Source organism: Octodon degus, unplaced genomic scaffold (genome assembly GCF_000260255.1).
Source record: "Octodon degus isolate 3935 unplaced genomic scaffold, OctDeg1.0 scaffold00104, whole genome shotgun sequence".
Taxonomy (NCBI): Eukaryota; Metazoa; Chordata; class Mammalia; order Rodentia; family Octodontidae; genus Octodon; species Octodon degus.
The window spans coordinates 2,966,927-2,983,797 of NW_004524680.1; the positions used below are offsets into that span (position 1 = coordinate 2,966,927).

The following is a 16,871-nucleotide window of genomic DNA, read 5'->3' on the forward strand; positions in this document are numbered from 1 at the left end:
GGGCGGGGCTGGCTGGCATGTGGTGCTGGGGGATTGAACCGCGGTCCCTGTGCTTTGCCAAGCTTGTTCTAAGTAGGTGCTTTAGACCACTGATCCATCTCTCCAGCCCCTACTAGTAGGTTTTTATTTTATTCTTTTCGTTTGTACTACAGTGGCTACCACTTACAAAACTGGTAGTGAGTGTCAGTGTTATCCTGACTCCAGTGGGTCTGCTTTTAACCTGCATCTGAGTATTATGAAGGCCTGGGGTTTTGTATGAATATTTTTGACCAGGTTAAGTAAGTTTGGAGTACTTCTGGAATACTGAGAATTCTTCTTTTAACAGTAAGTAGAGGGGCTGGGGAGATGACTCAGTAGAATAAGTGCTTCTCTGGCAAGCAGAAGGATCTGAGTACAATCCCCAGTTCTGCCAAAAAAAAAAGTAAGTAGATGTCAGCCTGATCATTTGCAGCAACTGCCAAATGTCTCAGCCACACCCTTTTCAGATAGCTACTGAGGTTTCTTGTGTTTCTAGCCCAGGCCCTGATGCAGTTACTGTCCTCATGATCATTGTAACAATTTATCTTCCTCAGGCCAACCTGTGGTGTCTGACTAGAGCTGTGATTCTCACTACGCCCGTCACTGGGCTCCTACTAACTGGGCCACTCTGGCAGGTGTTGGGCAGAAGAAATACCTGCTTGACTGATGAGGGGGGCAGCTTTGTGGGCCAGAGCCCCAAGGGTCAGCCCCTCCCATTCATGCTGTCTTCTGTTGTTTCAGCGCCTCTCCACCAGGCATGCTCCTTGAGAAGGACTGCGAAGTTTATCGGGATTACAGTGTGGATGGCCAGCTCCTTCACTACAGGTAGAACTGCCAGCTTGGTAGCCTGGTGCTGGTTGGATGGTGGGCTCCTGGGTAGGCCAGAGATGAGAAGAATCTAGCTTAGCAGGGAACAGTGGGAGCACCAGAATGAGCTGTGGAGGACACCAGAGCCTGGGGCCTGGCAAAGGCCACTGAGAGGTAGAGGAACTTTGTCCTACCCACCTGAGACAGGCCTCGGGGAAGAGTTTGGTCCAGGTGCCCTCAGCATGTTGTCTGCCCTGGGCAGCACTGGTGACAAAAATCCCAGCAGTCACCAGGCCCAACTGAGAGTTCAGTAGTCTTGGGGGTAAGAACAGGCTTTGTCCACTGGGCCCTGCATCATTTAGTAGAGTACTAGAGAGTCCCAAAGGCCACTCAGGACCAGTGGGGCCACCGCTTGCTTGACCAGACTTCTTGGTAACTGGCTTGTTATGGAGAATATGGAGCTAGTTGTGATCTCTGTGGTGGCCTGTGATCCTCATGATATAGCACCCAGGAACAGTGTTGGTACAACAAGGGGCTCAAAGATCTGAAGAGCTGTACCCTCAGACAGCTGGATTTTTTCCCCCTAAGTCTGCGTTTGTCAAGCACGAGGAGTTTAGAAGGAAGTCTGCACCTATGTGGCCCATGACATATGTATCTGTAGCTTCCTGGGCTTTGCTGTCTCCTCAGTGACACAGGTCTGTCCCTGCTGCATGCCCCCTGTACACTGTGTTAATGGTGGAGGATTGACCTTGCTGTGATGAGTCAGAGTTCACCTCCAGTCCCTCAGGCCTGAGGCTCCCAAAGCAGCTCCAGCCTCCATAATGGATATGCCACCTAGCCTTTGTTGGCTGAGTACTGCCAAAATCCTGCAATCCTGGGGAGCCATTATTGCCCCAAATCAAGATCCTGGCTCACTTGCACACCCCCATTGTCATCATCGTCACCTGTGGAACATTCAGGAAAACAAGAATCCTTGCAGCTACAGGTCTTAGCTGAGATGGAGAGGATCCTCTGCCATTCTGTTGTCATGAGAGTGATGACAGGTAGCAGCCCTGCCTTAGGCCCTTCTGTTGCTCAGCTGCCCTCAGCCTCCCAGAGCCATAAGAGCTGACATGTGTGGTCTCTGCAGAGGTCCTTAAGCCACTCTTTTTGTAGCCATTGCTGCCACCATATCTTTCATCCCTCTTGGCAGCTCACTGCATTTAAAGCCCCATGCTGACACATTGCTTCGTAGAAGTCCCACCGTCCTACACACATGCCTGTTTTGATCCTCTGCTGGCTATACTTGCTCAACACTGGGAGATAAATCAACAGCCCCTACCATGCTTGGGGCAGGGTGCTCTGGGAAGACACTTCAGAGATCCACTGGGCTACTCAGGCAGAGGCAGACCAGCATGCTTGTCCTGGGTGCCATTCTTGCAAGCCCATGGGCACTCTGGCTTTGGCTGGCAGTGACCTAATGGGGGCTGCTCCAGGCCAGGCAGCTCAGTACCTCTCCTTCCCCTTCTGCCATTGTGGTTCCCATCATTGAGGTCTTAATATAGAAGACCTGGGAAGTCTGGAAAAGGTGGCGGGATCCACATGAAGAGCACCAGCAGGGAACTTGGTTTGTTGGTCTTCTGTGTCCCAAATGACCTATATTCTGTTAGAAGAGTGGAGCAGGCAGGAGGAGTGGTTAGACTCTGTCTTGCTGTTGAGGATTGGCAGCCTCTGAAAGCTTCTGAGCAGACCAAGGACATATATTCACAGAGGATAATGTGCTGAAAAGCCAGTCTGGGCATCCCTGTGGACCTACTAGGCAAGTGCTTAATGTCCATGACTATCTTCCTGGCTCCTGGAAGGAGATAGCTTACCACCCTGGGGGATGTAGTGGGAGGTCCACTGAAAAATGAGGGCCAGTAACAGCTTGAATGTGAGCTGTGGCAGAGTGGAGTGCCAGCATCCAGCCTTTCTATCACTGGAGCAGAATGCACATACAGAACACTCACAGTTTAAAGGAGAGGTTAATTGGTTTCACAACTTCAGAGGTGTCAGTCCATGGCCATCTACTCCGTGGCAGACATCCTGGAAAGGCATGAAGTAAAGTTGCTGACTTCATGGCAACCAGGAAGCAGAACTCAGGGAAAAGCACAGGAGGGAAGGAGCTAGGGAACAGGCCTAGTCCCCAGGGTCACGCCCCGCTAGCTACCCAAATTTACCCCTACCCATCTCCTAAGTATCTCCCAAGCCAGTCAAGTTGATGACTTAGCTTAACTGTCACTAGGGGCTAGTGCTTCCTCACTCTGGTTGTGCTCAGTGGCATAGACCCACACAATGCTTTGTGGGATAGCAAAAAATCAAAATCTCTGAGAAACAGATTATAGAAGGAAACCCGAGCTAGCCTAGTCCTGGAGCAGAAGGAAGCTGTGCCCAGCCCCGTAGTCTCTACTTACTGCTTGGTTTGGCCTTGAGGAACAGTGGCTGCAGGTTGAAGTGAGGGGCATCATGCTTCATTGTCTCCCAGACTCATGTGGTACTAGTCCTAGTGACTAGCTGGGACCAGTTGGGTTTCTTGTGGAAAGGGATATCTGAGGAACAGAGCTCTTAGATTTGCCTAGGTGGGAACTTCTTGTGCAGAAAGGAACCATGGGTCTGAGAAATGTGCAGTAGGTAAAGATGAAAGTTTATGACCACAGGTAGGAAATGGAGAGATGAAGCCTGCACCCATGTGGTGCAAGAGCCCAGCTAGCAAAAAGAGAAGCAGGGAATACTTGGGGCACAGTCCTGGGACCTCCAACCTGCATGCAGCTGCCTTTGAATTGGAGTTGACTTTTTCAGCAGAGAGCAGGAAGCCAGTCTTGCAGGCAGTGCTTAGGGGCCTGTCCAGGGCATCAGGCTTGTATGCCAAGCAGAATCCTCACTGGGCAAGCACATGGTGACTCAGAGGCCTGAGCGAAGTGACAGGTAACCATGCAGGCACCATGCAGAATCACAGGCTGTCTGAGGGCAGGAAAGTCCTTTTTTTTTTTTTTTTCCAGTACCAGGGATTGAACTCAGGACCCTGCACTTGCCAGGCAAGTGCTTATTCTACTGAGCTATCTTCCTGACCCAGTCCTGCTATCTTTTTTTTTTTTTTCAAAGTTTTATTGATAAACAGATAGCAATGAGACAGTTTCAAATCTAATCGGAAGTACAGTTTCAACAAATAATACACTGCATATATTCTTCTCAGTGGTTAATTGCTGTACAAGAAGTGGACTTGTGATCCTATTTACAGTCCTGCTATCTTTAGATGTGAAGTTTTGTTTTTTGTTTTTTTTTTTTTTTTTTGTGGTATTGGGGATTGAACTCAGGGCCTTGCACTTGCCAGGCAGGGGCTTATTCTACTAAGCTCTCTCCCAGCCTAGATGTGCAGTTTCTTATTTGTTTGAGTGCAGCTGTTTAGTGTCATATCAGGCCTAAGTGACTGTCAAGGAGCCACCATTGCTGGTCTCTCCCTCACACTTTGTTGGTGTCCATGGCCAGTCCAACCACTTCCCTGAAGCTGGCCATAGGGAGTCATGTCCAGCTTTGGTTTTGTGTCTGAGTTTGGTTTTGCATAATGCTTTCAGTTCTTCTGAAGTAGGCTATAGAAGGAATAAATGTCTGGTAACCCTGAGTGGAAAAAGCCCTAAGTCTGCCCTGGCTTTTTATGACAATGGCTCCTCTGCAGAGATGAGGATCTCCACCCTGGTGCCTGTACCCTTTAGATGGGATGTGAGAAGGGAGGGGCCACAGTCCACTTGCTGCCAGGAAAATGGGGAGGAGCTAGACCCAGGAGGAGGCTGCAAGCCAACTGGGAAGGTTGGGCACATCCCAAGAGGAGTATACCAGGGGCCATGAAAAATGATGTGAGGCCAGGGACTGAGAAGGCCCAGGTGGCTTGGAGCTGCCTGTCTGTAGGGGGTGCTGGGTGAGGCAGACCTTTAGGCCAGAAGACATGCTGGACACTGTGGTGGTCCTCACTTGGACACCACTTCATCTGTCTGCATATCCAAGGGGAGCCCCACTGTGATATGGAGCCTGTGACTAGGTCCCTAGAGAGGACCCAGGCCTGCTATGAGGCTCGAGTCTGTTCAGGGCTGGGCATAGTGGCGCATGCCTATAATCCCGGCCTTTGGGAAGGTGTGGCAGAAGGATCCTTGTGAGTTCAAGACCAACCTGGGCTACAGAGTGAGCTCAAGGACAGCCTGAAACACCAGAAGTTTAGTTTACTTCAGTGCTACCAGAAACCAACCTTAATAAATATGATCCATAAATGCAAGACATGAAATGGCAAGTAAGCCAGGTGTGTAGTGCACAGCTATAATCTTAACATTTGAAAGGCTGTCACTGTGAGGTCAACCTTGGTTCCACAGTGAATTTAAGACCAGCCTAAAATATGTAGTGAGGCTGTCTCAAAAACAAAAATTATAAATAAATGGCAATTGAACAGAATCACTTAGATATTCTAGAAATGAAAAATACAGCGACAGAAAACAAGAACTCGGATGGTGCTAAGGTGAATGTGTTCCTGCACAGATTCCTGTGTTGAAATCCTGACCCCCGAAGGATGGTGTGAGGCCTTTGTGAGGTGATGGGGCCATGCAGGCAAGTCAAAGGATTCGTGGCAGTAAGAGATGTTGTTACTGTTATTACAGAGAGAGGCTTGAGAGAGCCTGGTCTCTGACCACAGAGGATACAGCAGCCAGGTTCTGTCTCTACCTACGAAGTGGCCCTCATCAGACACTGAGTTTGTTAGTACCTCGGACGTCCAGCCTCCAGCACTGAAAAATAAATGCTTGTTTCTAAGCCTCTTAGCCTGTTATTTTGCTGTAGCATCCGGAGGGGTTTAAATTTTTTTTTTTTTTTTCTGGAGGGGTTTAAAATTAGAGTGAAGTAGAAAATTAGTAAAGGGAAAGACAGATCTGAAGAAAAAATCTAGTCTAGAACCAGGAATAGAAAATTTGCAACATGTCTTGAAAACTGAGCTTGTGTAGGAAATATGACTGTGATTGGATTCTCAGGAAAGAGGGAAAGAGAAATATGTTTGAAAAGACAATATCCAACATTTTTCCAAAAATCATAGAAGATGCTGAACCACCAAAGAAATCCTGAATAGAGATGCATACCTAGGTAGCCTGGGGAAGAGGAAAGAACCCCCTGCCTCCCTGGACTGTCCTGGGGCTCATCCCAGTTACAGGAGGCAGACTATGGTTAGCACTGTGTCCCTGTGCCTGCCTGGCTATGTCATCCTTGTGGTCCATGAGCAAGGGAGGTTCAGAAGAGCCCAAGTGTCCAGTGTGCCCCCCGCTGGGTTAGGAATTTGGATAGTGTCATCTCCATGGGCCTAAGGCCCCTCTTTCAATAGGTGGAAAAAGATTGGCTCTCTGTCCTGATGAAAATAATGGCTGTGGAAGGGAAGGGCTAGGGAAAGACTCCTAGGAGCCTCCGGTTGAAAAATGGGGCCCTGTGATGCTGGTATAGTGTCAGGCTGGGTTTGATAATGCCCCTGTCTGTGGGCAGGGCCCTCTTCATGGGCACAGCAGCAGCTCTGCTTGGTGCTGAGGGTTGGGGGTTGGGCAGACATTGGGAACCCAAAAATAAACAGTGGGGCTGGACTCACCTCTGCCTTACTGCTCCCTTCTCCCCAACACAGGACATCTTCCCTCCGGTGGAACTCAGGCACCAAGGAGCGCATGCTCATCAAGGTCCCTGACCGGGAGCCCAGCTTCCTTGCCCCTCAGGGAAATGGTTATCCCCTGGAGGGCCAGCCTGGGGGCCGCTCCCGCAGACCGTCTGGCAGCCAGCACTCACCCAACCTGCAGACATTCACCCCTGATGCGGACGGCACTGTCTTCTTCCCAGAGAGGCGGCCCTCACCTTTCCTGAGGAGAGCTGAGCTCCCTGGGAGCTGCTCCCCACTGCTTGCACAGTCCCGGAAGGCCTCCAGCGACTCACAGCCCTCCTCCCCACGCTATGGCTATGAGCCCCCACTGTACGAGGAGCCACCTGTTGAGTACCAGGCCCCCATCTATGATGAGCCTCCCATGGACATGCAGTTTGAGGTCAGTGGCCCCTACCAGGCTGGCTCCCCACAGAGGTCACCAGGCCGAAAGTCCCGCCCATTCCTGCCCACCACCAAACAGGCCCCTGCCTCACCCTGCCAGCAGCTGGTGCTCACCAAGCAGAGGTGCCCTGAGCGCTTCCTGAGTCTGGAGTACAGCCCCGCAGGCAAGGAGTATGTCCGCCAACTAGTGTATGTAGAACAGGCCGGCTCCAGCCCCAAGCTGCGCTCTGGTCCCCGGCACAAGTATGCACCCAACCCTGGTGGTGGCTCCTACTCCCTGCAGCCCAGCCCCTGCCTACTAAGGGACCAGCGCCTGGGAGTCCTGTCTGGAGACTACAGCACCATGGAGGGGCCTGAACCACGACACAGCCAGCCACCCACACCACTGCCACAGGCCCAAGAGGATGCTATGTCCTGGTCAAGCCAGCAGGACACCATGTCCTCCACAGGCTACTCCCCAGGCACACGCAAGAGGAAGAGCAGAAAGCCTTCTCTGTGCCAGGCCCCCAACACCACCTCTGCTGATAGCCCAGGGAACCTGCTAGGTGAGCAGCAATTGGTGGAGGAACGCTCTCCATGCGGGCCCAGCCTTGCCCAGGTGAAGCGTGCAGAGGCTGAGGCTGATGCCGCACGGGGTGCAGCTGAACCCTTCCTAGCACAGGCACGGTTGGCTTGGGAAGCGCAGCAGGCCCACTTCCACATGAAGCAGCGGGGCAGCTGGGACTCTCAGCAGGATGGCTCAGGCTACGAGAGCGATGGTGCTGTACCACTGCCTATGCCTGGGCCTGTGGTGCGTGCCTTCAGTGAGGACGAGGCACTGGCCCAGCAAGAGAGCAAGCACTGGAAGCGGAACACCTTTGAGAAGCTGGGCTTCCCCCAGGTCCTGCTGGAGAAGAGTGTCTCTGTGCAGACTAACCTGGCCTCCCCGGAGCCTTACCTCCACCCCTCCCAGGTGAGGCCACATGGTGGGGTAGACAGGGCAGAGGGCCCCTGAGAGGCTGGGGTCAGCACAGGGCAGAGGGCCCATGTGTCTGGCATCTGCAACATGAATGTTTTAGATACCACAAGTGGTGAGGGTGCAGTCTCATAGGGCTTCTTGGCCATGAGGCATCTGGGAGCTAAAGCTGTGTCCTCCTCAGAACTTGGGCAGGTAGTTGTCAGGTGCTCTGGAGGTTCTCAGAGCTGCTCCCCACAAATGCCCCTTAGGCAGGAAGGGCTTCTGGGAGGCAGCAGCCACCTGGTTCCCCATGTTACAACCACTGTTAGAACCAATGCCCTTGTCCAACCTGACATGTCTTCCATACCAATAGTATAGTCCCCACCTGAACCTCTGTCCAACTGCTTAGTGTCAGAGCATCAGTACCAGCAGGTCCTCTCTACTGAAGATGGTAGGCCCCCAGGATTCACTTGCCCATGGATTAACACTTCTAGCCCCTCTCTTGTGCATTCATACCAGGGCCTGCAGGGGAAGTGAGAGCCAAAGGCCTCCTGGAAGTGGCATAGCAAGTGATACTTGGAAGTGATGCCAGGATGCCAACGTCCTGGCCCTCCAAGCAGCCATAGAGATTTACCAGGCTGGATAACTCACCTGCTTCTGGTCAGGGTTTCTGCCCTGTGTTCCTAAATGTAGAAGGATAGGGCAGACCTAAGAGTTGGCTGTGGAAACAGAATGAGCAGGGGGAAAAGCCATCCCTGGCAGTAGCAGGGCCCATGGGCATGTCTGAGAGAGGTGAAAAAGCCAAGCTGGGGCTTGCACTGGGTCATACAGATATGGAAGGGGTGCCTTGTGTGGAAGCTGGGTATTGGTGCATCTTTTGAAACAAGAATAATCCAGCACCCCCATAAGGTTGTCCTATCCTCCCTACCCTCACCTGGTTGCCTGTGTCCCTCCCTGTGGCTGTCACTTGGCCACCATGTGGGGAATAAGGTGGGTACCTACATCCTGATGGCACAGTCCGGTTTGTCCTTCCCAGTCTGAGGACCTCGGTGCCTGTGCCCAGTTTGAGAGCAGCCGGCAGAATCGCAACGCAGTGCCCAGCTCTAGCTGTGTCTTCCCCACCTTCACACTACGCAAGCCATCCTCAGAAACAGACATTGAAAACTGGGCCTCCAAGCATTTCAACAAGCACACACAGGGCCTCTTCCGACGGAAGGTATCCATTGCCAACATGCTGGCCTGGAGTAGCGAGTCCATCAAGAAGCCCATGATTGTGACCAGCGACCGGCACGTGAAGAAGGAGGCCTGTGAGATCTTCAAGCTAATTCAGATGTACATGGGTGACCGGCGGGCCAAGGCTGACCCACTGCATGTGGCCCTGGAAATTGCCACCAAGGGCTGGAGCATGCAGGGCCTGCGGGACGAGCTCTACATCCAGCTGTGCCGCCAGACCACCGAGAACTTCCGCCTCGAGAGTCTGGCCCGAGGCTGGGAGCTTATGGCCATTTGCCTGGCGTTCTTCCCACCCACACCTAAGTTCCATTCCTACCTGGAGGGCTACATCTACCGGCACATGGACCCCGTCAATGACACCAAAGGTAAGGCTCTGAGGTGGGGGCCAGGCCCATTCACCAGCAGTCCCCTCAGCCCAGCTCCACACAGAAATGCCCCTCCAAGCAAAAAACACACATCTCCCGCATCCCTGCTTCAGAGAACCCCATCTGGGCCCCAAGGCCAAGTCTTTCCTGGCTGAGACCAGAGCACATGGCTTTGTGTCTCTGCTGGTAGTATCCTCTGCTCCAGGCCCACCATGGGCCATTGTCCTCCTTAATAAGGGCAACTGTGCTCAAGCCCTCTGCACTTGCCACACTTGACTTGTAGGACTATCATCCCACACCCTGCAGGCAACTTCCCCATAAGGCTTAGGCCCTCACTTCTCAGTGGGGTCCTCCTTGAAGGCTTGAGCAGCGAGAAGCATGGTTACCACAGTGCAGGGCCAAACCCCAATCCATGGGCTTCTCATAGGTGAGTTTATGGAGACTAACCAGCCTCTGGCCCAGAGCAAGCTGCCTTGGGTTGAAATTCAGGGCCAGCAGAGGCCACCACTTCCCAATGGCCACATACAAGGCCCTAGAGGTGATATGGTGGTCTGTGCGGCCCCAGTCTGTTAGGTAGGCAGCACTCAGGTGGCCAGCCTATATCCTGAGCCGAGCAGCATGGCCACAGAGCAGGGTCGCATCCTCTACCCCCTAGCCATGAGTATCAGGAGGGTATAGCCACACTCATGTAGCACATATCCATCTGTCAACTCATCCATACCACAGGACATATGGGTCCAGCCCTGGCTGTTGCAGCTTTGCCTCTACAGAAACAACCTGGCCAGGGCTGTTTCTGGTCTTCCCACAACCCAGGTGTGGAACCACTGTGCACAGAGACAGGGGGGAGGTTGCAGGGTACTGGCAGGTTCCTAGGGACAGGGTACTGGATACAGGCAACATCCAGTACCTCAGCCCCTTGGGAAACTTCAGAATCTATGCAATGTAGTTTTCAGCACAGATCCAGCAAATGCAAAGCCTGTACTGAGAATAGAGCAAGCGCCCAGTGCCCTCAGGAGCAGGGGGAGCTGGGTGCCCATAGCTGTTGGCTTCATAGGCATCTCCTTGAATTCTTCCAAAGAGTGCTTGAATACATCTTGAGCTGGAGGCTGTAGAAATGTCTGTACTGCTCACAGAACACCAGACCACAGTATGTGCTAAGTAAAAATGTGAGCAGTGAGGAATTAGGAGAGAGTCAATGCCTGGTCATTGACCAGCAAGTATGTGGCTGCGCTCTTCCACCAGTGGGAAGAGTTTTTCCCTAGGCCCTGTGCAAGGCCATTGAGGTCTGCAGGTATCTCCAAGCATCTCACCCCCACAGGGTGCTGGCTCGCTCATGGGAAAGAAGCGGGCTCAGCCTGGGAGCCACAACTCTAAGGTCCCCATGTGATGCTGTGAGGTCTCAGAATGTCATGGGCTGTAGTAGGAGCTGTGGCTCTGTGTGGTTGCACCATAAAGTACCCTACCTCCAGTCAGAACCCCATCTGTAGCCCCAGGATCTAACCCTAGTTTTGCTTGTCTGAGGCTCTGCTTGGCCATGGGCCAAGATGAGAGATGTGCACACACAAGGTGGCCATCCTTTCTTCATCAAGCCTCAAGCACTGTCCGGCAGCTCACTCTCCCTGGGCAGTGCTGCCTTTCGTAGGCTAGCAATCCTGTCCAGAACATGGTGCTGGTCAGGAAGACAGACTTTGCCAGCCCAGAAAGATGTAGTCTGTTCTGTAGAGGACAGCTGGCTGCCCATATAGCCTTTCACATAGGAAACCACAGCTGAGAGGGAAAGCACCCCTCCAGGAATGTATGGAGAAGAACAGAGCTAAGCCTGGCTCCCATGCTTGGAGTATCACTATAAATTGCCTGCTGCAGCCTCAGGAGCCTTTGACTGATTGTTCCACCAGCATGGATGCATGACGACCCAGAAAGAAGATACTATGAGGTGACCCCAGCTTAGCTTGAGTCTTGCATGCTGGTACCTTAGTGGCAGGTACCACCAGTTATCTCCTAGTTGTCCCTCAGGATGCCCCCTCAAGCAGGTTGTTCTAGACTTTGAGGAAAAGTTGCCCTGGACACAAGAGATTTGCAGGAAAGAGCCCTTCTTCATGAGTCCTGTGGAAGGAGTAGCCCAGGTGGGCTTTGCTGATGCCCAAGCCCTTTATTCTGTGCAAGACTTCCCAGCTCTGTCAAAAATGACAGGTTGAACACTGCATTTGCTTTGATTCTAGCTGGAATGCTAATAAACAATAAAGTTTTCTCAAAGACAAAAAAATAAAAGCCACAAGGAAAACAATATAGCAGTCCCTCAAATAATTAAAAATAGAATTACCATGCGATTACCAATTCCACTTCTGGGTCTATGCCCAAAAGAATTGAAACAAGGACTCCAACAGATACGTGTTCAACCATGCTCAAGGCAGCATACTCACTGTAGCTGGAAGGCAGAAACAGCCCAGGCCATTAACATGTGAATGGATAAACAAGATGTGGTATATGCAGAAGTGGATTGTTATGAAGCAATTGATTGTTATGAAGCCTCTACAAGAAATAAAATTATGTTGTACATGCTACAAACATGGATAGACTTTGAGAACATCGAACAAAATGGAAGAAGCCAGTTCCAGCAGGATAAAGACTTATGATTCCACATCCATGGCATGTTATGGAGACAAAAGTAGAATGGTGGGTGCCGGGGGCTGAGGGCTGGGGGTGAGGGAGTTAATGGTTGCACAATAATGTGAATATATTTAATGTTACTGAACTGAACACTTAAAAACAGTTTAAAAGGCAGATGTAGCACACCTGTGAGCGCAGCACTCCAGGAGGCTGAGGCAGGAAGATTGCAAGTTCCAACCCTACCTGGGCAGCTTAGGGATGTAAGGACATTTTGTCTCAAAATAAAAAAGGCCTGTGGATGTGCCTCAGTGTGAAGGCTCTGGGTTTAATCCTCAGTGCCTCAAAAAGAAAATAAATAGCCACAAAGATGAAGCAAATAGAAAAGGAAAAACAACTATTTGGGAAGCTGGAGAACACATGGTACATGGTAGGAATCTGAGTTGGCAGATGAGGAAAAGTAGATACTAAGGGGACAATAAGAAGGTGAGGGGCCAGGGAGATGGCTCAGTAGAATAAGCGCTTCCCTGGCAAGCATAAGGGCCTGAGTTGAATCCCCAGGTCCACAAAAAAAAAAAAAAAAAGTGAGAGGAAGCAAATCCTTACAAGCTGGGAGTGAATAGAGCCAGCCTCCACTAGCAGTGGGCAAAGGAGGGCCCCGACTGCAGAAAAGAAAAGGACTGGTCCAAAGTCAGAAGCAGCAAGCTGAGCAGTGTGGCATATATCTGTGATCTCAGCTCCTCAGGAGGCTGAAGCAGGAAGATCACAAGTTTCTTGGTCAACTTGTCAAAACAGTGTCTCAAAAAATGAAATCCGGTCTGATGACACACACCTATAACCCCAGCACTGGGTGAGACAGGAGTATCTCCAGTACAAACCCAGGCTGGGCTACTTAGTAAGACACTGTCTTAACCTTTAAAAAATAGACTGGTGGTATAGCTCAGAGCAAAGGCTCTGGGTCCAACACCCCATACTTCAATCAATCAATCAATCAATCAATCAATCAGTAAAGCTTCACGATATAACTCAACAGCAGAGGGCCCCATATTTAGTTCCTAAGACTTCAAAAGCAAAGCTGCTGCAGTAGAGTGGGTGAGAGAAGATTCTGGGTCAGACCATCTGGACAAAAATCTGAGCCACATTATCAAGACAGGATATACTAAGAGTCATTAAACAAGTCTCAGTGAATGTTAATTAGTGTGAGTCACCACATGTCCTTTAGCCACAATGGAGCTAAAATAGGTATCAGTACCCAAAAAAATCTAGGAAATCTCCAAGTACTTGGAAACTAAAAAGCATACTAAGAACCTGTGGGTCAAATAAAAATTTTAAATATTAGTATTTTGAAGTAAAAGACTATAAAAAATGTACTAAGCTTTTCTAGGATTGCAGCCAAACCAATTCTTAGAAGAAAATTTATAGCAACTAAATGTCTCTATTAGATCTCAAATCTTCTGTTACCGCAATAAGAAACTTAAAAAATAAATAAATAAATTTTACCAAAAATAAGCAGGAAAAAAAAAAAGAAAAGAAAAGAAAACAAGATTTAAAAAATCAATGAAAGGCCGGGGAGATAGCTCAGTGGACTAAGTGCTTGCCTGGTAAGCAGAAGGTCCTGAGTTTGATCCCTGGTATCGCAAAAAAAAAAAAAAAAGAAAGAAAGAAAGATTAAAAAAATCAATGAAAAAAAAATCAATGAAAGAAATACAGGAAAACAGTGGAGAAAAAGAAAGAGCTGATTATTTTAGAAGACTTGATAGAATTTATAAACCTCTAGCCAAACTGTTGTGGGGAAAAAAAAGAAAAAGAAAAATATATAAGTTACCAAAGTCAAGAATGAGAGACTGGCAGGCATGGGGATACCCGTAAGTCCAGTATTTGGGAGGCTGACACAATTGCCATGAGTTTGAGACAAGCCTGGGCTGCACAGCAAGTTCAAGGCCAGCATGAACTACATAGCAAGATCCTGTCTCAAAAAAAAAGTCATTTCTACCTAAATCTATAAATTCAGTCATAACCTTTTTTATTTTATTTTCAAGACAGGGTCTCATACAGTTCAGGCAGTCCTTGAATTCGCAATGTAATCCAGGCTGGCCTCCAACTTGTGGCAATCCTGCCTCAGCCTCCCAAGTGCTGGGATTACAGGCATGTACCACCATACCTAACAGTTAAAATCTTTAGTTTTTTTCAATATTTGGAAAGTACAGCAAAAAAGTATAAAAACGAGGTATGTAAAGTAAATCCATATTAATACGATGAGCTGTAAAAGGCTCAACTCAATAACTTCTGAGAGGGGGCCTGGCCCTAGCTCAGGCCTTTAAGTGGCTGCTTCCACAAAGCTGTCAGCCTCAGGTTGCTGGAGTTCGAACCTCACACCTCTCCTGCTGGCCAAAAGTGCCCTGAAGGCATTCGAGGAACAAAAAAATAAATAAAAAAAAAATAACTTCTGAGAATAACCCACTAATATTATAGACTGCTAGACAGTGTTAGATATTTTAGTTGAATTCAAACACTTATAGTATTTAGATGCCAATAGAATATTAACCTCTAACAGGATAAAAAAAAAATTTAAAAAAGATACAAAGAAAGATCATTTTGTATTTATATATACAAAATAGGATAAATTTACAGCTACTTTCACTTAATGAGAAGAAAGAGGTATACTAACAGTGTTTAGACAGAATATCCTGTCTGCTCCTTTTACTATGGATAACCACTAAGAAGATAACAGTGTACAGTGTATTGACTATCAAAACTGTCCTATTAATCAGCTGTGAAACAGTCTCATTCATATTTATTTCTCAATAAAAAAAAAAGTTTGGAAAGGGACAGGCTGATTCTAAAATTCATAGGAAGGGCCGGCCAAATACCTCAGCAGATTAAAGTGCCTGCAAGCAGGCACAAGGGCTGGGGGTTCGATCCCTGGACCTGCTGTGCTGACCCCACCCCAGGGCGCACTGAGATAGCAATTGAAACTGGGCATGGTGGTACGTGCCTGTAATCCCAGCTCTTGGGAGGCTGTAAACAGGCAGATCACTAGGAGTCCAGTCCAGTAGTGAGACCCTGACACCCTGTAGACCCTTCCCTAAAAATACAAAAAAAAAAAAAAACAAAAAAACAAAAAACCCTAAAATTCATAGGAGCCAGACAGGAGTCTGAGGTTATCCTGAACTATACAGGAGAGCCTGTCTCAAAAATAAATAGGGGTGGAGCTGGTGAGATGGCTCAGTGGTCTAAAGCACCTACTTAGAACGAGTTTAGCAAAGCACAGGGACCGCGGTTCAATCCCCCAGCACCACATGCCAGCCAGCCCCGCCCCCTTGTGGGCTGAGCTGGCCACACACATAAATAAAATTTAAAAAATAAATAAATAGGGGTCAGGAATATAGCTCAGCAGCATAAGTGGCTGTCTGGTAAGTGCAAGGTCTGGAGTTTGGTCCCCAGTACTGCAAGATAGACAAACAGACAGCTGGGTATAGTGGCACAAGCCTGAAATCCTAGCACTTGGGAGGCTGAAGCAGGAGGATCTCCGGGAATACAAGGCCAGCGTGGTCTACATAGTGAGTTCAGGACCAGCCTGAATGGCATAGCAAGACCCTGTCTCAAAAAATAAAATACAGGGGCTGGGGAGATGGCTCAGTGGAATACACGCATCCCTGGCAAGCACAAGGGCCTGAGTTCAATCCCCAGTTCTGCCAAAAAAAAAAAAAAAAATCAAAATATATACATATATATATTCACAGGAAATATAAAGGACACAAAATAGCCAAAACTCATTTTTTTAAAATGTTTGGGGTCTTACTATGCAGCTCAGACTCATAGTTATCCTCCAGTTTTCAGACTCACCAGCGCTGGGATTACAGGTGTGACCACTATACCCAGTCCTGACGGCTGGCACAGCGCACCTGGGTGGAGCCAGCACAGCATGTGGTACTAGGGATCGAATTCGGGTCCTTGCACTTGCCTAGGCAGGCGTTTAGACCACTGGGCTATCTCCAGGACCCCAGAACTCTTTTATTAAGAAAGAGCGAGTTGGAAAACTCAGAATTAGCTATGACAGTCACAGCAATCAAGAGTGTGACATTGGCATAAAGGTTGACATGGATCTGTAGAGCAGGTGAGAGATACCTGAGATACATCTGCAAAAGTATGGGTCAGTCTTCCACAGAGGGATAGGTGCAGTTCTGCAGAGACAGGGCAGTCTTCCTGGATAATGCTGTGACAACTGGATGTCCAAATGCATAAAAAGATAAATTTTAAGGCTGGGCCTGGGTAGCACATGCCTGTAACCCGAGCACTCAGGAGGATCACCACGAGTTCATGGCCACCCTTGACTATGTAGTAAGTTCCAGGTCAGACTGAACTACATAGAGAGACCCTATCACAAAACAGGCAAAAAAAAAAAACAAACAAACAAAAAAAAAAAACCTTGGTGTTCTCCCTTGCATGTGGCATTTACAATGTAGGGTATCCTACTTTTCTACTTTCATTTGGCCCAAACCTGCTCTGCAGAGCCTCTTTTCCTACTTCTTATAAAATTTTACAACCATTTAAAAAAAGAGGGTAAATTTCAGCCATTACCTTACACTGTATGCAAAAAAATAATAATAATAACTGAAAATGGATCACAGACCAAAATAGAAATGCTAAAACTTCTTTTTTTGTTGTTTTTTTGGTATTGGGGATCGAACTCAGGACCCTGCACTCACCAGGCAGGCAGGCACTTAAGTTCTGTAAGAATAAATATCCGGGGCTGGAGAGATAGCTCAGTGGCTTAAGTGCCTGCCTGGCAAGCACAAGGTCCTGAGTTCAATCCCCAGTACCACAAAAAATAAATAAA

At 48.9% G+C, this 16,871-nt stretch overlaps 1 protein-coding gene across 3 annotated transcripts in view; it reads left to right on the forward strand.

Moving 5' to 3' along the window:
• The window catches only part of Arhgap39 (Rho GTPase activating protein 39), a 106,765-nt gene that overhangs the window by 81,869 nt on the left and 8,025 nt on the right, over positions 1 to 16,871 (forward strand). For all 3 annotated transcript variants that reach the window (XM_004638861.2, XM_004638862.2, XM_023723899.1), the window contains 3 exons: positions 760 to 843; positions 6,482 to 7,844; positions 8,866 to 9,427. In XM_004638861.2, coding sequence (XP_004638918.1) covers positions 760 to 843; positions 6,482 to 7,844; positions 8,866 to 9,427 — 2,009 coding nt within the window. The remainder of the gene's footprint in view (positions 1 to 759; positions 844 to 6,481; positions 7,845 to 8,865; positions 9,428 to 16,871) is intronic.